The sequence below is a fragment of the Talaromyces proteolyticus genome, assembly GCF_021365285.1.
Source record: "Talaromyces proteolyticus strain PMI_201 chromosome Unknown BGW36scaffold_10, whole genome shotgun sequence".
Taxonomy (NCBI): domain Eukaryota; kingdom Fungi; phylum Ascomycota; class Eurotiomycetes; order Eurotiales; family Trichocomaceae; genus Talaromyces; species Talaromyces proteolyticus.
In genome coordinates this window covers 1409522-1433759 of record NW_025764286.1, presented here as the reverse complement: position 1 = coordinate 1433759, position 24238 = coordinate 1409522, and the positions used below count along the sequence as shown (strand labels likewise).

The 24238-nt window shown below is 46.4% G+C and overlaps 10 protein-coding genes across 10 annotated transcripts; 6 read left to right on the top strand and 4 right to left on the bottom strand.

Annotated features, from left to right (window-relative positions):
• Window positions 1-1585: 1585 nt before the first annotated feature.
• Window positions 1586-2766, top strand: BGW36DRAFT_302187 (putative porphobilinogen synthase; the record flags this gene model as incomplete). The annotated part of the gene is made up of 2 exons (XM_046211760.1): window positions 1586-1807; window positions 1861-2766. 2 exons carry the CDS (start codon window positions 1586-1588, stop codon window positions 2764-2766), a joined length of 1128 nt encoding a protein of 375 aa, XP_046068975.1.
• Window positions 2767-3028: 262 nt separating this feature from the next.
• Window positions 3029-5184, bottom strand: BGW36DRAFT_399827 (putative acetyltransferase; the record flags this gene model as incomplete). Its single annotated transcript, XM_046218566.1, has 2 exons — window positions 3029-4248; window positions 4305-5184. 2 exons carry the CDS (start codon window positions 5182-5184, stop codon window positions 3029-3031), a joined length of 2100 nt encoding a protein of 699 aa, XP_046068974.1.
• Window positions 5185-6213: 1029 nt separating this feature from the next.
• BGW36DRAFT_34264 (uncharacterized protein) lies at window positions 6214-6998 on the bottom strand. Its single transcript, XM_046213130.1, has one exon. It carries the CDS (start codon window positions 6902-6904, stop codon window positions 6428-6430), a length of 477 nt encoding a protein of 158 aa, XP_046068973.1. The 5' UTR covers window positions 6905-6998; the 3' UTR covers window positions 6214-6427.
• A 1606-nt stretch (window positions 6999-8604) lies between these two features.
• On the top strand, window positions 8605-12420 carry BGW36DRAFT_430838 (exportin KapK; the record flags this gene model as incomplete). Its single annotated transcript, XM_046220894.1, has 11 exons — window positions 8605-8670; window positions 8742-8771; window positions 8843-8915; window positions 8967-9038; window positions 9093-9805; window positions 9861-10632; window positions 10683-11153; window positions 11203-11432; window positions 11515-11893; window positions 11952-12123; window positions 12180-12420. 11 exons carry the CDS (start codon window positions 8605-8607, stop codon window positions 12418-12420), a joined length of 3219 nt encoding a protein of 1072 aa, XP_046068972.1.
• Window positions 12421-13691: 1271 nt separating this feature from the next.
• On the bottom strand, window positions 13692-15941 carry BGW36DRAFT_362634 (uncharacterized protein; the record flags this gene model as incomplete). Its single annotated transcript, XM_046214391.1, has 3 exons — window positions 13692-14803; window positions 14871-15833; window positions 15893-15941. The coding sequence occupies 3 exons, from the start codon at window positions 15939-15941 to the stop codon at window positions 13692-13694; spliced, it is 2124 nt and encodes a 707-aa protein (XP_046068971.1).
• A 419-nt stretch (window positions 15942-16360) lies between these two features.
• On the top strand, window positions 16361-16916 carry BGW36DRAFT_302927 (putative DASH complex subunit DAD2; the record flags this gene model as incomplete). The annotated part of the gene is made up of 3 exons (XM_046211833.1): window positions 16361-16550; window positions 16612-16671; window positions 16813-16916. The coding sequence occupies 3 exons, from the start codon at window positions 16361-16363 to the stop codon at window positions 16914-16916; spliced, it is 354 nt and encodes a 117-aa protein (XP_046068970.1).
• A 380-nt stretch (window positions 16917-17296) lies between these two features.
• BGW36DRAFT_362633 (uncharacterized protein) lies at window positions 17297-17794 on the bottom strand (the record flags this gene model as incomplete). The annotated part of the gene is made up of 2 exons (XM_046214390.1): window positions 17297-17428; window positions 17513-17794. 2 exons carry the CDS (start codon window positions 17792-17794, stop codon window positions 17297-17299), a joined length of 414 nt encoding a protein of 137 aa, XP_046068969.1.
• A 498-nt stretch (window positions 17795-18292) lies between these two features.
• BGW36DRAFT_302945 (uncharacterized protein) lies at window positions 18293-18706 on the top strand (the record flags this gene model as incomplete). The annotated part of the gene is made up of 1 exon (XM_046211836.1): window positions 18293-18706. The coding sequence occupies one exon, from the start codon at window positions 18293-18295 to the stop codon at window positions 18704-18706; it is 414 nt and encodes a 137-aa protein (XP_046068968.1).
• A 1009-nt stretch (window positions 18707-19715) lies between these two features.
• On the top strand, window positions 19716-22024 carry BGW36DRAFT_430834 (mitochondrial glycerol-3-phosphate dehydrogenase; the record flags this gene model as incomplete). Its single annotated transcript, XM_046220893.1, has 4 exons — window positions 19716-20167; window positions 20238-20497; window positions 20553-21872; window positions 21930-22024. 4 exons carry the CDS (start codon window positions 19716-19718, stop codon window positions 22022-22024), a joined length of 2127 nt encoding a protein of 708 aa, XP_046068967.1.
• Window positions 22025-22352: 328 nt separating this feature from the next.
• BGW36DRAFT_34042 (uncharacterized protein) lies at window positions 22353-23723 on the top strand. The gene has a single exon (XM_046213073.1). The coding sequence runs from the start codon at window positions 22789-22791 to the stop codon at window positions 23485-23487; it is 699 nt and encodes a 232-aa protein (XP_046068966.1). The 5' UTR covers window positions 22353-22788; the 3' UTR covers window positions 23488-23723.
• The last annotated feature ends 515 nt before the right edge of the window (window positions 23724-24238 follow it).

Sequence of the window (24238 nt, the reverse complement as noted above, 5' to 3'; positions counted from 1 at the left end):
ATGTTTTAAATCTTATAGATTATTATAAGCTTTTTATTAATAATTTTATAAAGTTATTTGAGCTTAATAATAAAATATTTATAATTTATAAATATTAAAATTATTTCTAAATTTTTCTATTTAATATTTATTTTAAGCTAGTTTTTAATATATAATATAAATCACTTTATAGTATCTTTAATTAAAAAATTAAATATTATTAATATTTTTACTTGCTTAATATTAATCTTTACAATATTATTAAAGAAATAGATTCTTATTTAGATAAAAAATATATTGAGTGTTTTAAACTTCTTTAAGAATAATTCTATTTTATTAATTTTTAATCTTTATTTTAAGCTATTAATATATTATTAAATTATAATATTCTTAAATTTAATAATTCTAATAAGAGTATTTCTAAGCTTAGTTATTAAAGTTTATTTAATTTTATTAAAAGATAAATAACTATTATTTATTATTATTAAAGATAATATTATTTATTTATAATTTTTTTAAATATTATAAAAATCTTTTATTATTAAAAGTTATTAATAATTTATCTTAAGATTAGAAATCTTAGAGAATATTCTACTAATATAAAATAAAAAAGTAATATAAGATTAATATTAGAGAGTTATTTATTAAAAATAATAATAATAATAAAAAAACTATTAAATATTAAATAATAGTATACTATTTTAATATAAAGATAAAAGATAATTAATTAAATATATAATAATAAATAAGTATTTATATATATTAAAAGATATTAAAACTATATTTTAATATCTAGAATTATTATTTTATTATATAGAAGTTATATTTTTATATATTAAAACTTTATTTTATTAGATTATATACTTAGTATATACTAGAATAAAATATTAATATATAATATCTGATTATATTATATAACAATTATGATCACTGCTGCTCCCTAAGCAGTCTTCATTTAATATCTATTTTCTGCACTTATTCTATGTATATATAGCGCATATATACAATCTTATTGGATGCTTATGTAATAGTGTCTGCTATAATATTCATTGGCTGTGACTTATTGATTCTTGTGACAATTATATATCTAAGTATAGATATTTATATAAAATATAATTCTATATAAATAGTAAATAAGTAGTATTTGTCTATAATAATTAATTAATCATAATATTAGCTACTTAAATAGACACTTATCCTAAAGTAGTCTAGACCATCCTAATCTATCCTTAGCCTTGCATATGTTGGTTTCGTAACACCACTCTACCTAGGCCCAACTTCTCTGACATGCCTGCGGCATGTCATGCACTCTATCTTTAAGATTTTACGGGCTAGGGCCTAACCCTGCATAGCAGCAATAATATGAAAGCTAGCTAGAACAGGTTAATGAGATCTAGTTCTGCTACTTACTACCACTACTACTACAAATGGGCGGGTGGGTTGTCCCCAATCGCCGACTTTGCCGAGCTGCCGAGCAAGCCAACCATATCAAAGCAAAACTAAGCGGCGGTCAACTCTCCAGAGTAGTACTTGATGATTTTCCATCTTTGCTTCGAAAGTGTTTTTCAGACTTCAATATACACTAGCTCCTTAATAACAAAAAAACATGTCATTCTCCACTCTAGTTTCAGGTATCGCCTTTAGGGACGCAAATCCTGATGACCGCAGTTCTCAAATATCTCGTGCTCGCTCACACGCCACCGCTCGATCTTTAGCTAGTACCCAAGCAACGAGCGTCAGCATTTCTGGTGACATATCTAGTCAGCTGCATGCTGGATACAGCCATCCATTAGCGAGAATATGGCAGGCTGAAAGGCAATTGACCAAGGTCAGCTCGATACGATCACAGTATACAAATCAGTAGCTGACCATGCAAACTAGGAAATGCTCATTTATCCCCTATTCATCACCGACAATCCTGATGAAGAGACCCCAATTCCTTCTCTGCCAAATCAATATCGTCGAGGCTTAAATCGACTTATACCATTTCTCACACCCCTCATACGAAAGGGCCTTCGTTCAATTATACTTTTCGGTGTACCCCTCGACCCAGGCGCAAAAGATGCATTGGGAACTGCAGCTGATGATCCCAACGGGCCTGTTGTACAGGCAATTCGATTATTACGAGCCCAATTTCCCCAATTATATATCGTGGTAGACGTATGTCTCTGTGAGTACACGTCTCATGGACACTGTGGAATCCTTTGCGACGACGGGAGTCTCGATAATACCCAGTCGGTTGACAGGATATCTGATGTGGCCCTGAGCTACGCAATGGCTGGTGCTCACTGTGTTGCTCCCTCCGATATGAATGACGGTCGTGTTCGAGCCATTAAGCTCAAATTGATCGAGGCAGGGCTTTCTCATCAGGTTTTGCTCATGTCCTACAGCGCAAAATTTAGCGGCTGTCTTTATGGGCCATTCCGAGATGCTGCCGGCTCAACACCTTCATTTGGGGATCGTAAATGCTACCAATTGCCCCCCGGTGGGCGTGGACTTGCACGCCGTGCAATTCAGCGTGATATTGCGGAAGGTGCAGATATTGTTATGGTCAAACCGGCTAGCAGTTACTTGGATATCATCAGTGACGCAAAATCACTGGCAAAAGATATGCCAGTCGCAGCATACCAGGTCAGTGGAGAGTTTGCCATGATTCATGCCGGTGCCAAAGCAGGTGTTTTTGGATTAAAGGAAATGGCCTTTGAAAGCACAGAGGGAATACTCAGAGCCGGTGCCGGCATCGTGGTTAGTTACTTTGTGCCTGAATTCTTGGACTGGCTATCTTGAAGTGCAATTGCTGGAATTTTTTTATATCGGTTGGCCTGTAATGTGCAACGCATATTTGATGATATCCCTAACTAAAAACGAGCCCTGTACTTTGTTTAATATACATACAATTGTTTACCCATGCTCATACATCGTCATAATAAATAAAAACCTCGAATTCCCTCATAAATGCCATTGTTAAAAAATTACTCCTACCATTGCTTCGTCTGAACTCTTCGCCTCCAACCGTAAGGCTAGCTTGGTGTAAAAACCCCTTTCCATATCACATGTAGCTGGGTTTTAGCCCTTGAAATCCATATGCAACAATGTCAGTCTTCACTACCTCGCCTGGAGCAACGTAGGCACCGCGCCTAAGTCGTACTCCGGGATATATAGTACAGTTAGCACCGACATAGCAATCTTCTTCGATCGTCACTGAGCGGCCTTGATAACGGCTCTGCGACCCTTTACGTTCTTGCATGTTGGCATGTGCCATCGAACTTAGAATCGTAACATTTGGGCCTATCCATGTGTGTGCACCAATATTGATGGGGCAGTCATCCACAAGTGAGCAGTTTTCTGAGATCATCACATCTTCACCAACGTGGATGTTGAAACCATAATGGCAGCGAAAAGGGGCCTCAACGACTGCCCCCTGGCCAATTGACCCTGCAGGTCGTGCAGCGGGCGAAGCAGATGGCGAAGCAGGTACAGGAGGAATAATGACCTCTCTAAGCAAACGGTTCTGTTCTTTAGAACTGACTCCGGACTGAGGATTGCAGGCGTTGTTGAATCTCCATAGGGCTGCTTTGCATCGGTCTCTATCTTCAACCAACTGGATATCGAATGGGCGATAGAGATCTCCATGAACCATCTTATCTCTTTCAGTATCTTCGCCAGCGCTAGGGCGCGCAGATAACTGGTGCTCAATACTGAGAGCCATGCGAGCTTGTGTTTGAGGGCTGCTCGTGTCCATGGAATTCACATGCGATGGGCGTTGATCTACAGCGCCTTGAAAGATAGGCATCCCTGGTTTGGGATGAGAACCTTGCTGAGATAGTTCTCTGATGGAAGGGACGACATGATAGTCTGCCTTGGATTGTCCTTCGCGAGATAATTCGTGAATTGATGGGACTTCCCGGTAGTCGGATTTGGTCATGTGCTCTGTCAAATATGACGGATGCGCGGCGCCTGGCCAGCTCCGTTTCGACCAAGAACTCCGAGCAGGTCCAACGCTGGTAGGACTGCTTATGTATTGACTGGCAGTACGATCGTGATCCTCCACGATCGATCTAACCTTATTCAATTCAGCCTGCTGTACGGCTACCGAAGCACGATCATGACGCGTAGCGTTGACATCCTGTATGAAATGATTGTTGGTCGCCTCAGGATAGCCCTCTTTCGACTGTAAAGGAATCGGACCTTTCGTGCCGGATGGCTTTTGCCATGTGCTTCGGGATGAGTAACCCTCGCAAACAAATCCACCTCGGATGCAGTTGTTACCTGGTACAAACAACGTATTAGCCAGGTAGACGGAAGAGGGGCATAGGTCAACTTACATGCTGGATGTTGTTCATCGCACTTTTTTTTCCTCCTCCGACAAGTCATGCATCCAGTCTTTGTCCGGTTACTGAAGACTCGCTTTCTTTTTGGGCCTACTTGGACGGCGGACTGTTGTTTATCTGAGTATGGAGGAAATGCTTGCTGGTCAATTTCCGAGGAGCCTGAAAGGCGACTCGTACCCCATGTTCTTTGCTCAACTGAATCGGTATCATGAGCCTCTCTTTGCAATGCTTCTGCCAGCTGAACATCTGACGTATCCATATTCTGAGCCTTTTGGGCCTGGCTAACCAAGTGCGAATCGTAGTCTTGCCACGATCCATTAGTCTCTGAGAGACGATTTTCTTCTGTGACTTCTGCGCGAGTGTAATCCGCAGGTGGCTGGCTGGGGTGTTCATAAGCTGTGTGAGTCGTGTTCACTTCGTTTCCACCTAATTGTGTAAGACCTTCAATATCACCTTCTGACCGACGAACAGCATGATCCTGAGCAGGTTCTTGATGCGATAACTGGCGCTCAATAGACTCTGATCGCTTTCGTTTGTTCTTGTTCGCTCCAGTGTATGAGAGAGATGACGACCGTGGAGAGTGGCTATCTTCTAGTTCCAAGGTTGAATGCAAGCCGTCTACTGGGCGCTGTTCCAGTCTTGTCGATGAATGGTGATAGCCGTTAGGGTTCCGATTGCCGTCCACTGTTTCGCTTTGTTCGTCTTTACTACCATGTGTGGCAGTCGCGGCTGCATTTGGAATTGCTGAGCTATGCGGAACCGTCTCCTTCCCGTTGACAGCTGTGAAGCGAGGAGGGCCGTGTTCCGGGTGGTGCTCAGTCTCCGGGTCGTATGCACCGTTACTGACGGAAGTGAGTGGTGCGACAGCAGCCATGGTAAATCTCCAGGCTTGGGGCAGAATTGGAATTCCAGCGATACAGCCAAGGTCTTCGACACCTAATCTCGTTCGGTAGCTGGCCTCGCTCTCACCGTTTCTCGTCTGGTGTGCAAATCCGATCTATTGCTTGGTGAGGCGTATGTTTACCGGCAAGACTCTTGATGTTTTGGCTTATGCTGCGCTGTCGTCCCAGGCTATCGAATTTCGATATATATATCTATTCGCAAGATACACTGGATAATACTCTCTGGCTTCTGCTTCTCTGACGGGTAGTGGATGGTACAATCTGGTGAAGCAATTCCGTTTTCGCGGACAGCTTGCTATTGCGAACACCAGAGCCAGCGCTCGTTTTCGAAGCGTCAATCACGACGGAGCAAAGGGGAATTTAATAGGACGAGTCTTCAAGCAGCAGTCACCACAACAGCAGCAACAGTTCGCGCGGGTGGGAGAACGACTTAATAGAGGGAAGCGAGAGAGATTAGAAGGGGGGGTCGCAAGGAGTATTGTTTGTATGTATGGAGCTTCAGCGGGCAGGAGTGGAGGGGGAAGCTAAAGCCGCATTGGCAGCAAAGATAATAAATGTCTTGGGGGGGAGGAGAGAGGGAAGGTGGTCAGTGGTGTCTGTCGAGGCAGGCCATGGTACTAGGCGGAATAATGGGACTCCATTACTCGGCGGGCCGGACCACGGACAGCACGGGTACGGTATATTATTATTATTGTGATGATGGACCGACGACCGAGCTTGCCTGGGCAGCAGCAGCGACACAGTGCTCTTGCCTGGCTCAGGATGTGAAGGAGGGGAGGGGCGGGTCGGCGGGCAGCGGGCGCTGTGCAGTGTGCAGCGTGCAAGCGCGCGAAAGGCGTCGCAGCACTGGCTGGCGGGCCAGGCGGGTGGGCGCGCTGCGGGTGCCAGCGGCTTCACGTTGGCGCGCGATCGGCAGCCAGAACCAGCCCGCTACGCCTCCTGATTGGCCCGCCGGGTTTCATCAGCGCTACGACGCCCTGGTTGGCTGCCAGCCCATGTTGGCCAGCCAGGACTGAGAAGACTAATAACGGAACTAAAAGTAAATGGTAAAACAATCATTATAATAATATCAAATATAGCCACATACTCTCCGAAACCAAAGCGCGCGCAACAGCAGGCAGACACAGCTGTTATGGGCCGCGCGCCAGAGCGGCACCGGCGAGGCGCTAAACAGGAAATCGCGCCGAGCGCCAGCCCCATACTCACAGACATAGGTTATATTGTATTGCTCAATAATACGGTATTCGCTATGATAGATGCAGAACGCATATCGATGCCAATGCTAATATCACGGCTGCCCGGTTTACCCAATGACGCCGCCAGCAGGCAGGTGCAAAAGGCGAGCGAATTAATTAGTTGGTGCGGCCGGGAGTGGTGAGGTTGCAGCAGTGGAGCGGGGATCGCGCGCCATATGTGCGGCGGCTGTGGCCTGATATCCTCCTGAATGCTCGTTATTCCTGTGAGTGTCCTCTTATTAATCATAGGTCGCTTACTCCCACCCAACACCCAGTGGGCCCGCGCGCAGCCTCCTCGCCAATTTATTCGCCGTTGGCGCCGCACTGGCGCGGTTAGAAAGGAAGGCACCCCCGGCTGCCCTGCTCCTTGCTTGCTCTGACTGGCAGCCCAGCCACGGCAGCAGCGACCACCGGCCAGTGGCCACGCCTCCCCCGCCCACCCTCGCTGCGCCATCATTGGCCAACAGCGTTGTTTCTGAGTAGTTGCAACTTACTGCTACTTAGGGTTAAGTTGTCAGTTAACAGTCTTGGCCTGTCTTATCTGAAATGGCCCGGCCCGCTCTGGACCACTGGAGGCGCTTGCCTGCTGGAGCCTTGTCCGTCAGGCAAACCGTGCTGGAACCATGAACCATTCATAGTTTCATGATAGGATCACCCAATTGTCAGCCTCTACTGTTCTGTCGCGTTCGCCCATGCTATTATTGTCTCGTCGTATTACCAATCTATACTCTCCGTTGCTAACTATTATTATTACTGACTGCCTTCTCAGTAGTCGCTGCCTACTTACTAGCAGCTCTAACTCGTACTAGTAGCACAGTGTGCGACAACCTCTAACTACGCCGTCGCCTCCTCTCGCTTTCTTGTGGCGGCATTGACCCGGACCCAAGATGTCTTGAATTGCTCGTCTGAGTTCTTCCTCCCACCCGTCGTCAATTAATCTTATCTGTTTCACGCTGAGACGATGGATGCTGTCTGTTATTCGCCATCCCCTTGAGTCTGTGTCGATTCCAGCGCGTAATGAAACAACCATCCCAAGATTCCCTCCCATGCCCATTCTAATTGATTGCTGAACTCCGAAAGTGATCCGAGCATTCACTAGCGAAACATGCTACTGGGCGTTTAGCGGCATGCACATACCTCCCTGTCGTAATCGCTGCAAGTTACAACACTCTGCTCCATGTTGTAAAGACAAACACCAATGGCAAGCGTCTCGCTTAATTATGCGCCTATCGCAAGCCTGTCTGCTGTGAGTTCTTGCACTCGCGCTTTAAATGAGCATGTCGTTGCCGCTGACAGACGCGCCGATTCTGATAATCACCTAACATTCGAAGCCCAGCGGGCATCACTGACAGTAACCGCCGCCGTAAATGCTAACCTACGATGCGCAGTGCTGTCTACATGGAAGATAGTTGCCCTCGACAGCTTTTCCCCAGTCTAAATATTGCCAAGGATGGTCGTGCTCAATGGTACTAATATCATGAATGGATTTATCGACTTTACAGTACTCGTAAGTGCCCTGGGCAAGCCTGCATATTTAGTATATTTACAACTACACTTGTTGAGGATTTTGACCTAGGGGTGTTCTATAAATTTCAATGTCAGCGGTAAATCCGGCGCCTTGATGTCGTATGGCAGAAATTTCAGGCAGAGAACATCTCACAAAACAACAACCCTTTGGGTTTCAGAAAGCATTGCGTAGAGGGTAGATGAATGTTAGACTGCTCAGTGTTTGAACGTGAGAGCGTCTCCACTCAGTCGTAGAAATTTAAACTGGTTCATAGTGGCTGACTCAGCATGACTTTGTGAAATCTGCTTGTCTTTGCGCTGGTTACGACGACTAATGCACGATTTCAAAGGTGGCTGCCAGAAGCAGAAAAAAGTAAGCCCTTCATCATTCAAAAACAGCCCTATCAAGGACTGTCAGGTTATTGAAGCGCCTGTGGGCTGGCTGGGCCTCATTGTTTGTTTTGCTTTTTGACGTCGCGTTGACCGCCCAGCTATCTCTGCCCCGCCTTCAACCCTGCCACTGGCTTTCTTCATCTTCCTTCGGAAACCCCACCACTTTTGCGGCAAGCCTTGTTCAACAACATCACTGGAACGTCGCAAGTAAAAAGTTTGAGTGACGCTGAAGGCGACCTCGCCAGTGCTTGGTGCGGAATGTCTGTCTCAATCCAGGAGCTGGACAACACTGTCCGCGCCTTTTACGAAGGTAAAGGCGATGTGGTGAGCTCTCGACGTGCCCCCAAAGACATCGGCCATTTCACGCACAGCTAACTCTGGGCAACATCAATTAGCAAAAGCAAGCACAGCAAACTCTTACCGAGGTATGCCACCTTTCTCGAAATACTTCCAAGTCTTCCTCAGATCTTCGCTAATCGATGATGTAATGGATTAGTTTAAGCAAAACCCCGATGCTTGGCTGCTTGTGGGAGATATTCTCCAAGAGGCGTCATACTCGCAAACCAAGTGTGAGCAAGCTAGCGACCCCTGGAATTGTGACTATGGCTAACTGCAGGCAGATTTGGGGCTACAGGTCTTGGACGAAGTGATCATGACAAGATGGAAAGTCCTGCCACGGGACCAATGCCAAGGTAATATAAAATCCTCTCGCCTTCCACACTAAATGAAACACTGAGTCATTCCAGGGATTCGTAATTTCGTCGTCAATATGATTATCGAGCACTCCAAGTCGGAAGAGAAACTGAAAAGCGAGCGCGCCTTTCTGAATAAACTGAACCTCGTGCTCGTCTCGATTTTAAAGCAAGAATGGCCCCATAACTGGCCTACATTTATAAACGAGATAATATCTTCTTGCCACACCAGCCTGTCCATCTGTGAGAACAACATGGTCATTCTTCGGCTTCTGTCAGAGGAAGTTTTCGATTATTCACAGGATCAAATGACCTCAACCAAGGCGAAAAATCTGAAAACGACAATGACACAGGAGTTCTCATCCATATTCCAGTTATGCTCGGAAGTTCTGAATACAGCAAACCAACCTGCTCTGATCAAAGCGACTTTGGAGACATTGTTACGATTCTTGAACTGGATTCCCCTGGGATATATTTTTGAAACGCCTATCATAAATACCCTCTTGAATAGGTTCCTCGATGCTCCAGAAACCCGTAACGTGACGCTCAAGTGTCTCACCGAAATCGGTGGCTTGCAGATTGGCCAACAGTATTCATACGATGAAAAGCTTGTACAGATGTTCACCGAGACTTTAACACGAGTATCCAAAATCATCCCACTATCAATGGACCTGAAGAATACATATGCCAACAGTAATTCGAGAGACCAAGAATTCGTTCTCAATCTTGCTCTTTTCTTATGCAACTTCTTCAGCGTCCACCTCAATGTAAGTGGATCGTATCTCAGTATAGCGGCTGCGAATATTCTAACTCATCAAATAGCTTATCGAAAAGCTGCCTAACCTGGACTACCTCACACATGCGCATTTCTATTTGATTCGGATCAGCCAGATAGACGATCGCGAGATCTTCAAAATTTGTCTAGAATACTGGACCAAACTCGTGCAGGAATTATACGAAGAAATGCAGCAGCTTCCAATTACCGACATAAATCCCTTGGTTAGCATGGGGGTCGGGTCACTTTCAAACGGCGGCGCCCCCCATCCGAGCACCCTTGCAAATTATCCTTTACGCAAACACAAGTATCAAGAGGTATTGTCAAGCCTGCGAACTGTGATGATTGAGAAAATGGTTCGTCCGGAGGAAGTCCTGATCGTGGAAAATGATGAAGGAGAAATTGTTCGAGAGTTTGTGAAAGAAAGCGATACCATTCAGCTCTATAAGACGACTAGGGAGTGTTTGGTCTATCTCACACATCTTGACGTTGTCGATACCGAGAGTATCATGGCCGACAAGCTTGCCAAACAGGTTGATGGTAGTGAATGGTCATGGGCGAATTGCAATACATTATGTTGGGCAATCGGTTCTATTTCTGGAGCCATGAACGAAGAAACCGAAAAACGATTTCTCGTTACCGTGATTAAGGACCTCCTTGGCCTCACTGAGATGAAGCGTGGCAAAGACAACAAAGCTGTGGTTGCGAGCAATATCATGTATATTGTTGGTCAATATCCTCGATTCCTTAAGGCCCATTGGAAGTTTTTGAAAACGGTGGTGAACAAGTTATTTGAGTTCATGCACGAGACTCACGAAGGTGTGTTAATCTCATTATCTATAGACCTTTGAGACTGACAGTGTTTTCAGGTGTTCAGGATATGGCTTGTGATACGTTCATCAAAATCGCCAACAAATGTAAACGTCACTTCGTCGCTCTTCAACCAGGGGAAAACGAACCTTTCATTGAAGAGATCGTTCGCAACATGCGAAAGATCACCTGCGATCTTTCTCCACAGCAAGTGCACACCTTCTACGAGGCTTGTGGATACATGATATCCGCACAAGGCCAAAAGGGTCTGCAAGATCGTCTAATAGAAAGTTTGATGGCATTGCCCAACTCAGCGTGGGATGCCATTATTGCTCAGGCTAACCAAGATCCTTCAATCTTGCAAGATGCGGAAACCATCAAAATTGTTGGCAACATCATGAAGACGAATGTTGCAGCTTGCTCCTCAATCGGTAGTTACTTCTACTCTCAGATTGGTCGCATCTATCATGATATGCTCAATATGTATCGTGCCTCGAGCCAACTTATATCTGATGCTGTTGGTAGTGACGGTAAGAATCAATTCCAATTGCAAGTCGTTCATCCACATTGACTATTTAGGTACTATTGCGACTAAAACCCCAAGAGTGCGAGGTCTACGCACGATAAAGAAAGAGATTTTGAAACTCATCGATACATATGTGCAGAAGGCTGATGACCTGGAGATGGTCAATCAGAGCATGGTTCCTGCACTACTTGAGGCTGTATTACTGGACTATAATCGAAATGTTCCGGATGCCCGCGAAGCGGAGGTTCTGAATGTCATGACCACAATTATTCATAAGCTGCATGTACGTTGGACTCCTCGGACTTCACGATTTTCGGTCAGGAGTGAAAGTTATCTTACTTTTTAATGATACTGACTTCTATCAGAATCTCATGGACGACAAAGTGCCTCTCATCATGGAAAGCGTTTTTGAGTGCACTCTTGAGATGATCAACAAAGATTTTCATGAATACCCCGAGCACCGTGTCCAATTTTTCAAATTACTACAAGCCATCAATCTTTACTGCTTCCCTGCACTGTTGAAATTAGATGGGAATCAATTCAAATTCGTCATCGATTCATGCATGTGGGCAAGCAAGCATGACAACCGTGAGGTCGAAAACACCGGCTTGACTATGTGCCTTGAGCTCATGAACAATATGGCTGAGGCTGATCCACAAACGTCGAGCATCTTTTTCCAACAATTTTATCTGGCAATTTTGCAAGACGTATTTTTTGTGCTCACTGATACCGATCACAAGGCTGGTGAGTTGTTTCTTCCCACCAAAACTTGGGCTGTGCAGTTTCCGCTGATCTTTACTAGGATTCAAATCCCAAGCAATGCTGCTGTCACGCATGTTCTTCTTTGTAGAATCCGGAAAGATACAGGAGCCGATATACTCGGCTGATCAGGCACCTTCAGGAACTTCAAATAAGGACTTCCTCCAACAATATGTTGCTAGTCTGCTTCAAACCGCTTTCAAGAATCTCCAAGAGTAAGTCTGAATGCATCCCTATCCTCCGGGAGGCTTTGCTAAGGGTTGTTGCCTAGGATTCAAATAAAACAATTTGTCATCGGCTTATTCGCGTATAATGATGATTTCAACAAGTTCAAGACACACCTCCGAGACTTTTTGATTTCTTTGAAAGAATTTGCGGGGGATAACGCGGAGCTTTACGCAGAAGAGCGCGAGCAAGCGTTACAAGACGCGAAAGCTGCTGAGAGGGACCGCGCTATGAAAGTCGGAGGATTACTCAAGCCGGCCGAAATGGATCAGGATGATGATTTATGATGTGGCAAATTTGCGGAAATGTCACAAGTTGTGGTGTTGCTGACATTCTTCTAATGGCAAAAATGTTCAAGACACTACCGTTCACTTCTTGAGGCGCATACATCTCAGTAATTAGGGCCGCAATCTCTGCATTTTGGATAACCATTAAGGCTCTGTGGTGTGTCCATTCGGTATTCTCCGTGGTAAATGGGTGCAATATGTAACGTTGGAGTGAAATGATACAAAAGTAATACACTACAATAATTATCTTATGTTGGCTTTGGGAGTGGCTGCATCAGGGAAGGGAGTAGAGAAGGAAGGAAGACAGTTTATCAAACATGAAAAGTATTCTACGCCTGTGTCTGCGTCTTCTTTTTAAGGTTTTGTTATTACATCCTAGTAAACATTTAGTAATCGCAGCTTGGTCGGTACCCCGCTGATTAAGCTTACTCGCCGACTCGCGTGCCGCCGCCGGGCGTGGACCTTTGAATTTGCTTTATGACATATCAGCACATCGCAACCCCAGATTTAAGACTTACACTAAGCAAAACCACAGATTCCGTGTCCTTTCTGCCAGACCTTGGGCTTCTGAATTTATCTGCCCCTGATGTCGACATCTAGACAACAAGACCAGCACACAACAGCTTCAACGCGAACCACAACTGAAGCTTTCTCGCAAACGACGAGACCGACCCTACGCCTAAGAGGCGAAAGCATAGAAGAAGAGACCCAGATTCGCGAGCAACCTACGTCTCGTCGTATCCGTTGGGATGAGAATGTAGTAAATAATGAAGGAATGGGGAAAAAGAGCTCAAAAGGCAAGTCTGTTCATAAAACCTGAAATAGCTACATCTAAACAATTTACTAGTGTGTTGTATCTACCACAAACCCCGAGCTCCTGGCGAAAGTAGCTCGGAATCTTCAAGTTCAGAGTCGAGCTCTGATGACACCGACGATGAAAGCGAGGCCAGCACAGGACCACGACCGCGAGCTGGTGGAAGCAGGTATCAACATGATGGGCCTTGTTCTAACCACCGTCATCACGACAAAAGCATACGAAAAAAAGTCAAAAATGCCTATGAAAAAACTCCGAAATCAAATTCAAACGTTGCAACAGAGAAAAATACATCCTGATAGGGAACAAAAAGAAAGGGAGATAAGACAAATTATCGACAATAAAGTCATTATTAACACTGGCCCTGTTCATTAGACCTTATCGACACACGCTTTGAGGGTATTTGTAGCAAGTCCCAACCTGAACTCCAAAAAAATAGAATACAATGCACCAGAGGCTACAAAAGCATACTTCTCCTACGCGCCGCGGCACGCTGCCCTCGACTAGCTTGCGCCCGATGAACTGCAGCTAGGGTATGTGTGTTTGATTGACTCGCTTGATTATCGTCGTTGCAACTCCTGGTGCCAGAATATTCATCGGCCTGTCCCGTTATACTCTCGGTGATCTGTGTAGCTATCTTGGGGCCCAGGTTTTGACTTTGCTCATGGTTTGCAAAGATATCTTTGTTGGGAGGCTTGGCTTTGTCGTGGAGATCTGCGTTTGACGAATTTCGATGTATTGTTCGCTTATGGGAATGCACGGATGAATTTGTGATGTCTGTCTCGGAACTTCGACTTAATCGGTTGGCTTTTGTCTGACCACCTTTAGATTTTTGCTTCAGTTCAGGCATAGAATTGAATTCTTGTGAACTTTTAATCTCGCTCGTGTTCGCTGATAAAGTTCTCCGCTTTCTCTCCGTTATCACACTTATAGGAATTTCAGTCAATTTTTGGCTGTTATCAGAAGTCGGAATTGTTGTGGCCATTCTAGATGGTTCATCTTCTTGAATCGATAAGGATATTGGGACTACATCGTTCTTTGGACTTGAGATCGATGTTATTTGTGTAAAATCCAAAGCATCTGCGCCGTCTTGGCTCGGATTTTCCACCATTGAAGTAGACGTGCGTCGCTGGTCGATCATCACGGCATCAACGAGCTCATTCGTCGCTCTTCGCATCTTGTCTCGCAAATTCGGCTCTGTATAACTCACTGCTCCTCTGGCGCGCCTGGATTGTCGTGATGGGAGACTTTGGAGAAGCCATGCATCTGCAACAGCTGGCTCATCCATACTGATAGAACCGCGTGATTTCGGTTGCCCATGCTGCGTTGTCAATGAATCTAAGCTATCCAAGGCTGCCATGGTGGAATTGTTTTCGTGCATAACTGGTCGCTTTCCTTGCTCCACCTGCCTGGGTTTAGACAACGATGTACTCCGTCGCTGAGTGTTGACAGGAACCGCATTGCTATCTTTATCCGTCTCCAGAAAAGCCTTTTTTTCGTTACTCTTCTCCACAGAAATTTCACTGACTTGGCGTCGCCTGGGAGAGGAAGCAATCATGTTGGTACTCTCTGAAATGATATCTTGTCAGCTTGTTATTACAGTCAAGATCGTAGATGAGATCTTATTCGAACTCACTTGGTTCCAAAACTTTCCGCTTAGAAAGACTTGATCTCTTTTGTTGAGATTTGCTAGTGTTTAATCCTTTCGACACCTCTGAAATTGTACTTTGACTTGACTTTTGTGAGTTGTTAACTGACCGTGTGAATTGAAAGTCATCTTCAGGTGCAGCATTCCCCACTAGAGAATTGTCTTCTTCATCGGTTGCACTGAACTTGCGTTTTGCCCCGGATATGACAGAAGGTACAGCTATCTCGATTCGCTTAGCTGTGTTGATGGCGCTGGACTCTTGTTCTTGCGGATTGTTTAATATGGCTGGTGAGCGAGTGGGGGGTCGTTCTAAGTTTTCGATATATTCGGAAATATTGTATCTTGCCATATCTGGGTCGCTTACTCTTGCTTCCGAGCCGGGGCTTTGATCTACATCAAAATGAGCAATCGGAGGGGTTCCTATATTGGGTGAATCCGGGTCCTGTATTGTTGTAATATCTGGCATATCTTCATGGCTATATAAACAATTAGCGCCAACATTCAAGAAAAACTGTGCCTCTTCATACTCAAGAGTTTTCCTTGGGAAGAACTTGTCTTCTGCGATCGTCGGCAAACGGCCATTGTCTTCGGCCCGTATCATTGACCGTCGGCTCATTCCAGCCGTATAATAGTTTTCCACGCCATTGCTGGAAGAATTTGAGTGTGTTGAGTTGGAGAACTTTTCAGGGAGTTTTCCCAAATCGTTGATAAGAGAGTTGAGTTCATATAATTTGGCAGCTAGTTTCTCTTTGTATTGGTGGATGTCCTTGGACAAGTATCGGCCAGCCTCGTATTTATGAGCATCTTGACTGAGCGAAATGACTTGCTCTTTTAAAATGGCATTTTCTTTCAATAAGTGAGTTATCTCTGCTTCGAGGCCTTGGATTCGAAGCGATTGAAGCGAGTTTACTCGAGCAATCTCACGATTTTGACGGACAAAACGTCTCTTGACTACCTGCAGGTTAGATTTTATGGTAATGTGAAATTTCCACCAGATAAAGAGAACTCACGAGCTTCTAGGGACTCTGTTGGACCCGGTAAGTCGTTCAGTCGCGCCATTTCGCAGTCCGGGATATAATCCCCAGAGAGGTGTCGCTCGAGGTTAAGAGGACTGTGGCACGAGACTTCAGGCTCAAGGATATTCCCACTTCAACCGTCTGATTTGCTGTTCGAGATAGTTGGTGATGCGCGGGACAGTTCGAAGCTGCCGTTCTTGTTTGGGGCTCGGCTTGGATTGTTGACTTTTGTCCGGATGTGGTTTAGCCTGTTTATCAGGGCTGCCCCACCATAGAACTAGTGTGCAGCTGCAACATTCTTCTCTTAGTATCAGACTGATATTTGCCAAATCCACCGTCATCTCAATCTTGCAGCATTAAATAGTGGACTTATTGCTTGGGAAAACCCACCATTTTGCTGTGGGTGATTTTCCCTGGAATTATTAACTCCAGGGCTCTGTTTGTCGAGAACTACCTCTCGAAATGGCACCCCTTCGTCAGAACGATGCCTACTCCGCATCATCGCAACAAGCAGTGGCTCTTACCATGCGTATAGAAGCCAAAAAGGCTGAACTGGAAAACCTCTGCCAGCTGCGTGACTTTAGCAACGCGCTTGCCACGAAAATGCAAGTTCTTGAAACAAAGTTGAGTACATTAAAGGACGGCACAGAAGGTGTGTTTTTAACAGTGTCAAGGAGTGCAAAATTCCATCTTTCACTAACTTTTCACTAAAGCAATTGCTTGCGTCCTGACTAACTGGGAGAATGTGCTACAAGCAATCAACATGGCAACTAGTAAGCTGCATTCACCCTCGACACGCGCCACGTCACTGTTTCCCTTGTTTGACAGTGGAAATGCAACAAGTTTCGGGACTAGTGAACCATGATAGCTGACATTAGATTGAAAAGGAAAAGCCGTTTCTATCCAAACTCCAGGGAACCCTGTCGCATCAACCACCTCAAATAATACCGAAGAATCTCGCCTGCCCACTCTTGTGCGGGTTCCTATCTCATCGAACGATACATCTCCTGCCACTTGAGACTGAGTGTGAATTGATCAGTGGTTTGGCAACACTTTCGACTGAGCCTCGCTGGAAACGGGTCCTGGCGAAATTGCAGATGGCCGTGAATTCAAGAAATCGTCCACCGATTAATTTCGCCAGTTCAGTGGCACGGTCCTCTTTTCGCTCCTCGACATGCCCTCGGTCAACAGTGACAAAGCCGCCAAGCTATTCGTTGTGATTGGCGTCAACCACCCAGAAAACGCGGGGTTTGGGGCCTCGGGAGACCTAAATCTTTTACGGTCATATCTTACACGCATGTACTGCGCCACTACCTGCGCGACAAAGAAAGAGGACAGTTCGATAATCAATGGATTGAATATGGCAGTGCGAATCAAAGAGTTCTTTCGGTGCCATGCTTACGAGTACCGATGTAGGGGGCACGCAATACTACAGTAGCTGAGCCAGCCACCATCGATAGCAGCGCCAATAATAGATAGATAGCAAGCAGTTAATGTTATTATTGGCGACAGCTCAGGCGGACACGTGGTCTGGCAGGAATAGTTAACGACAGTCATAATAATTGACTAAATAGTTCTGCTGCATACCTGGTTAGTCAGCCAGGAGGTACGTACCTGGAGGCTAGCGGTCCTGGTTTTTTCCTTAAGCGCCGCAACCACCGCAAAATCAGGCTCGCAACCATTCAGATCGGCTGCACCGGCAGCGTTCCCCACCGCCCCCTCCCAGCATCGCACAGGCCCGTGACACTTGGACTCTGTAAATGCCTGGCGAGCGATGAAAGCAGACATCAATACTGCTTTGGGCGCTAGGCTGGCATAGTTTCCCCTCATGACATTCAATGGAGATAGTTGCCCTCGCCATGTCTCCACCGCCGTGCAGCCAGTCGGCGAACCCATGATAGCTATCTTCTTCAGTAGTTATTTAAGGCCTGCCCAGGGAGCTGCTCGTCCGCCCGCTATATTCGGCCGATCGTGCTCTGGGATATTCGTTTTATTCATCGTTCACTTCTTGTCTAGACTAGACCCAGGCCCCCTTGACGGGCTTGCAATGCCCTCGGTGCTTCTATTGTCACTGGCCATGTCTGTGCAGAAATGACAGGGTCCCTTTGCATGCATCCCCCCCCGGTCATAGCATTACATGTGCAGTTGCCTTGGCTTCGGAGGCAATACACGTATTATAATACCATCACGACAGCCTCGCCAACCTTGAGACTCTTCTGCCGTTCTCAGTCCTCATCTTTCTCTTTCTCCGCCACTCTCATTCCATAAATGACCCGGCTGTCAATTGATGTCTCGCAACTCTCGGGAATCACCACCTAGGTCCTTTTCTCCTCCCCCCCGATCTAATTATACCCCTCTTGAAGTGACCCTGCGACTGCGGGTCAAGAAGAAACGATGACCACCCAATGGTCTTTAGATTTCTGCCTTGTCTGTGACCAGCAGATATCAGGAAATGAAGCATATTGCTCTCAGGGCTGTCGACTAGCCGACTTAGACCAGCATTCTTCCACTTCTGCATCTGCGTACCCCAGAGAATCGCAGCTTCGTTCCGAGCGTCGCGATAACCAAATAACATCGGCGCCTCCATTAGCAGTAGCTGCCAGTCGTCGTCAGACAATTGGAAAACACTTATCATCCCCTCGCCGTGGGTCTCTGGCTCAGACTAATGCGGACTCGCAATCATCATCTGTCGAAAGCTCGTCATCTCTACTAGCGTCGCCGTCGAACCAGGTCAAACATGAGTTGCATGATTATACGGGGTATTTTGACCAGGTTCGGGATTGGAAAAGACGGTTAGTAGCTTCATGATGTATTATCACCATCTACCGTGATCTCAAATGCCATCGTTGCCTCTGTATTATCAGGCTGCCTGGAGACGACATCCTGGCCACTATGAATGTATGATACCCATTTGATATGCATGCACTGTTTCGCTTCGCCTTTTTGTTTCAACTTCGCTTGCCTTTGGTTTTACTGTGCGGGCCGTCAATTATCATCGGCTATTTATGAGCGTCTCGATTTAGAGATAAAGGATATGGAGTCATGCTGGATTGGTTAGAAATCTATCTCTATACCACAAACGCACACACAAGCCGTCGTGCTGCAATTGATAAATCCTCGAGAGGGGGAGACGAATGCATCTAAAATTGAATGTTTATGTTCTCGACTATTCGAGAGTTAGTATAGAAAATATTATTGTGTCCAAGCCCCACCTGTGATGGCATCGATTGTAGATTAGGGTCGTTGGACTATGTTATTGGCGGGAACTTGGGCCTCCGAAGCTTCCGACGCAGGCCTGCATCAAACAAGTGCTTACTTCTGCACGGGGTTCGAAATCAAGCTTCCTGGATCTTGGATAGTAAGTCCATGCACCTCGTTTACTATTATCGTTTGTCAGGGACCACATGATTGATGCCCGCATTTCGAATTATGGCCGGGTAGAGTGGCACAAACGCCCGGCGGCCGCGGCTTTACTTGCCTGCGTCCTTCTCCTTTATAACTCTGCTGGTGAAAGAATAATGCTTCTGTTACAACCGTGCGACGTCTGGATGCGAACAGGACCGGTTGTTTCTTGCAAGACGTAGTATTGATAATATGGACCATGCCTTGCCAAAGATATGGCCTGGTGGGTCAAGTCTCTCATACGTCATTTCGTCATTTCTATCATCCAGCCTTTTTGTCCCCAACCCTTCTCGCGCCACTCCCCTACGTCCTCCATTGATCCTCGTTCTCCCATTCTAATGACAAGTTTGTTCTAAGCTTGCTGTATTGGAATCCCGCCCTGTGACTAGAAACAGCCGTTCGGCTGCGTACCAGAATGGCCACCCAGCACTCGCGGCGGTTCTTACGACCTCTCTTGTATACTTCAGCCGCTCTCGTAACAGGTGCTGGCGTTCTCTATATCTCGTATCGTCCACGCACCATCCCCGGCTCTGAACCGGCAGTTGTTCCTCCTCCAGAATATCATTCGGGGAAACTGGTACCGCCTAACTTTCCACGCATCAAATCCCGGGGAGAACAGATTGCGGACCTCTGGCGAAGTGCTGCAGATGCAGCAAGTGGGCAACAAGAAGAGCCATATGATCTGCTCGTTATTGGGGGAGGTGCCACTGGCTCGGGAATAGCCCTAGATGCAGCCACGCGAGGCCTCAAGGTTGCATTGGTCGAGAGAGATGACTTCAGTGCAGGAACCAGCAGCAAAAGCACCAAGTTGGTCCACGGTGGTGTTCGCTACTTGGAGAAGGCTGTTTGGGAGATGGATTATAAGCAGTATGTCACTCAACTCAAATCTTCATTATTGTTGTCGCTTGACTGACAGTGCGCTTGCACCACCTTTTAGGTATGCGCTGGTGAAAGAAGCTCTTCGCGAGCGTAAATACTTCCTAGACACCGCACCGCATCTCTCTATGTGGCTTCCAATCATGGTTCCTGTGCAAAAATGGTGGCAGGCTCCATACTTTTGGGCGGGCTGCAAGTTTTACGATTACTTAGCCGGGTCAGAAGGCATTGAAAGCTCATACTTTTTGACGCATAGCAAGGCCTTGGATGCCTTTCCAATGCTTAAAAAAGACAATCTTTTTGGTGCTGTGGTCTACTACGGTAAGATCTAACTATCTCCACGAGGCCTCGCCCCGATTATTAACGGACACCATAGATGGCGCACATAATGATTCCCGGATGAATGTTTCGCTAGCAATGACAGCTGCTTTATACGGAAGTACTGTGGTCAATCACCTCGAGGTCACTGGCTTGACCAAAGACTCATCTGGCAAACTTAGTGGGGCTCGCGTCAAAGATCTCATCGCCGAAAAGAATGGCGAGGGCGGCAAAGAGTTCTCTATTAGAGCCAGGGGCATTATCAATGCCACTGGTCCATTTTCTGATTCGATCCGGAAAATGGACGACTCTAGCGTGAAGGAAATTGTAGCCCCTAGCTCAGGAGTCCACGTTATATTACCAGGTTATTACAGCCCTTCCAACATGGGACTTATCGACCCTTCCACTTCTGATGGTCGTGTTATATTCTTCCTTCCATGGCAAGGCAATACTATCGCCGGAACCACCGATCGGGCGACGGAGATCACTGCCCAGCCCCATCCGAATGAACAAGATATTGAGTGGATCCTCTCTGAAGTTAGTGGCTATCTAGCCCCTGATATCAATGTGCGTCGAGAAGACGTCCTAGCAGCATGGGCAGGAATTCGGCCGTTAGTTCGGGATCCGACGGCGAAAAACACGGAATCTCTTGTTCGAAACCATCTGATTACCATGTCGCAGTCAGGTCTTCTAACTTGTGCTGGAGGAAAGTGGACAACCTATCGCCAGATGGCGGAAGAAGCGGTAGACGAAGCCATCAAAGCCTTCAGCCTTCAGCCTCGACGAACAGAGTATGTTCCAGATGTCAGTGGCACTGGCCTTAAGACGGACAATTTCAACCTCGACGGCTCTTGTCAAACCCATCAAATCCGCCTTGTTGGTGCTCATGGATATTCCAAGACCCTGTTTATCAATCTTATTCAGCATTTTGGTCTCGAAACGGACGTTGCAAAACATTTGACAGGCTCATATGGGGACCGGGCCTGGCAAGTGGCAGCGTTGTCTTCACCAACCTTCTCCCGGTTTCCAATTCGTGGTAAGCGGATTTCGAAGTTGTACCCATTCATTGACGGAGAGGTTCGATATGCCGTAAGACATGAATATGCTGAAACAGCCGTCGACGTCATCGCTCGTCGGACTCGACTCGCCTTTCTGAATGCGCAGGCAGCTCTGGAAGCACTACCAGGTGTCATCGACTTGATGGCCGAAGAACTGAAATGGGATGAAAAGAGAAAGGACGTTGAGTGGACAGATTCGGTGACCTATCTGGCGTCTATGGGTCTTCCGGCAAATCTCCAAAAATTGACAAGAAAGGAGGTGGAAAGCGGGAAATCACTGTCTTTCGGCGATGTAAACAGCACCAAGTTTTCGGGAATTGGTATGTGCAGCCCCAGAAGGGAGCCGACCACGCTTCCATACTGACTTGTTTTGATAGATGGGCCCGCCGAAATTCTCGAGAGCGACCGTTCCCTGAGAACATTTGCCAGGCAAGACCCAGGTGTGCACTCCGACTCTCCAGTGAATAAATGATTGGGCGTCAAACGGTTCGTGCCTTTTTTGTATATTATATTATAGATCGAGAATCACGCATGAATGGGAGTAGTCTCAGGCGAAACCACGCAGATAGAGAAAAAGCCGGTTTAGCACTGGATATTATTACTATTATCATTACCACGGCATACGGCCCAGGGTCCTGCCACTGCATATGTAGTAATTATTCATTGCCTGACTATTGAATACTGGCTGATCTGGCAGCTCATGACTCGCGGTGATAAATATTGAGCCCGCGGCGGCATATCAGATCCGAAAACTTAAAAAGCCTAAAGCGAGGCAGGCTCCCATTGGCGAGGCTGGGCTCTTCGGTCCTAAAAGCAACTATTTAATAATACTCCGGACCGCGGCCTATCGCCGACGAGGTAGCATTGACTGTGCAAGACAACGGTCAACCACATGCAAATGCATCCGCCATCCTTTCCAGTGCATCCTTGCACCTTCTTGCGGTAATATTACGTATCAGATACCTATGTTGTCATCCAGCATACAGCGCTCAATCAAAGGTTGCCTGCACTGCGCTCGTCCTCACCCAAACCCCTCATCCACAGTGGGTTGGCTGGCCGTGGCAACGAAAGTTGCCGCCCTTTGGAATTGACACTGCATATGGCCGTCTATTGATGATACGCGCTCTCTTGGACCATTGGGCATCCTCGCTCGTGATGGCAGTACTACTTGCCAGTTGAAGGCCATCAAAACCAGGAGGCCCGAAGCTCGTACGCCCCACTGTGCCACAGTGCCACATGGTGTTGCATAGCCGTTGGCGATCAAACGTACAGAATCCTCCGGCTGCCAGGCATTATAGTATTCAATGTATTATTGCGGACGTAAGTTCCCAGCATTTGGAGCTAAACTGCGCTGCTCTCGTCCTGTCTTTTAGGGCACCTGCAGGGAACATTGGTGAAGAAAATGACACATCTCAATGTGTTGCCTCAGCTCTCCGATTTCCCACTCTTGCTAGGACAGGCCGTTGTGCTGGCCTTTTTCCTGCAGAGTGTGTGCCCTCATTACCCTGTTGTGTGATCTGCACGGGGCTTTTCGCATGCCAGGTGCATCGATTTAGCAATCCCATTAGGCCGCGTTTTCGTATCGTTTCCCTTCTTTTTTCTAATACTAGCTGCCGAGAGGACATATATATCTCAAACGAAATAATTATTCCGGCAATGACTGACGTGCGAGAGGCCTTGGATCGTGCGCGAAACAGCACTGACGGTCGCATCGATTCTCAAACGGGCGCCGTGCTTGAGAAAGCCATCCAGGAGCTTTGGAGCAGAATACAAGCACAGCCCACCAGCTACATATTGAATCGAGACGAATTCGCGCTTTTCAACTACTTCAGAGAGCGCTTTAAAAGCTCCGTGGTTGCCCAGAAAGCCGTTGAAAGGTTCTGGAACAACTTTCAGGGGGATTCCGCCGGCATCGGAAGAGGCCGCACGGCGTAATATTCGAGAAGGAGCCTCTTGAATTGTTCTAGATTTATTGTTTCTCATCTATGTGAAACACCCGCTGAGGGCAGCCTTTTATGCCTCGCAAGACATTGAGCGATGCACGAGATGACGGCCCCTCATCTCAGTGAATGCTCCCGCACATCATCTCTACCTCCAGTGATTCTCCTCTATTGAGATGCTTTGGCTATTTTTTTTCGGTCGGGCTTTACTGTTTTTCTCTGCCAGAGGTCAGCATATCTACTTGTATAACAATACAATCATCATAGATACCGATTCAAAACCAATGGCCATGGTTGAGGATCGTGGGTTGATGAAGTATCCAATATATTGAGCTTTAGGTGCTTAGCGATTAAGCACGAATATAGTAACTGTCTTTTGGAGGGACTGACACCCCCAAAATTCTCGTCGGATGCGATTATTTTTTGATCGTCCACCGCTCCAAATGGAGTCAACAGGCACCACTATATGTGTCTTCATACTAGCTTCCAACAAATTGTAGAGAATCCGAAAATCAAGAAACGAATGGCTTCAATAGCACACATCCTTGGTCACATTTGTATCAGTGAGATTTGGTGTATCCTAACCTCTATAGAGGATTGGATGCACCTATTGGCCGGCGGTCCAGTGACCCCACATTGTGCCCCCCCCGGCGCCAATAATCATCATCATCTCGATCCTCCAAAATTCTACCCACATGAATGAACCCCATTCGCTTTGAAGGGCCAAAGGAGGCTGACTATATGGA

What these genes read in the sequence shown, in the direction of transcription:
- BGW36DRAFT_34042 (XM_046213073.1), top strand. Translation starts at nt 22,789, where the DNA reads ATGGTGTTGCATAGCCGTTGGCGATCAAACGTACAGAATCCTCCGGCT.
- BGW36DRAFT_34264 (XM_046213130.1), bottom strand. Translation starts at nt 6,904, where the DNA reads ATGATGGCGCAGCGAGGGTGGGCGGGGGAGGCGTGGCCACTGGCCGGT.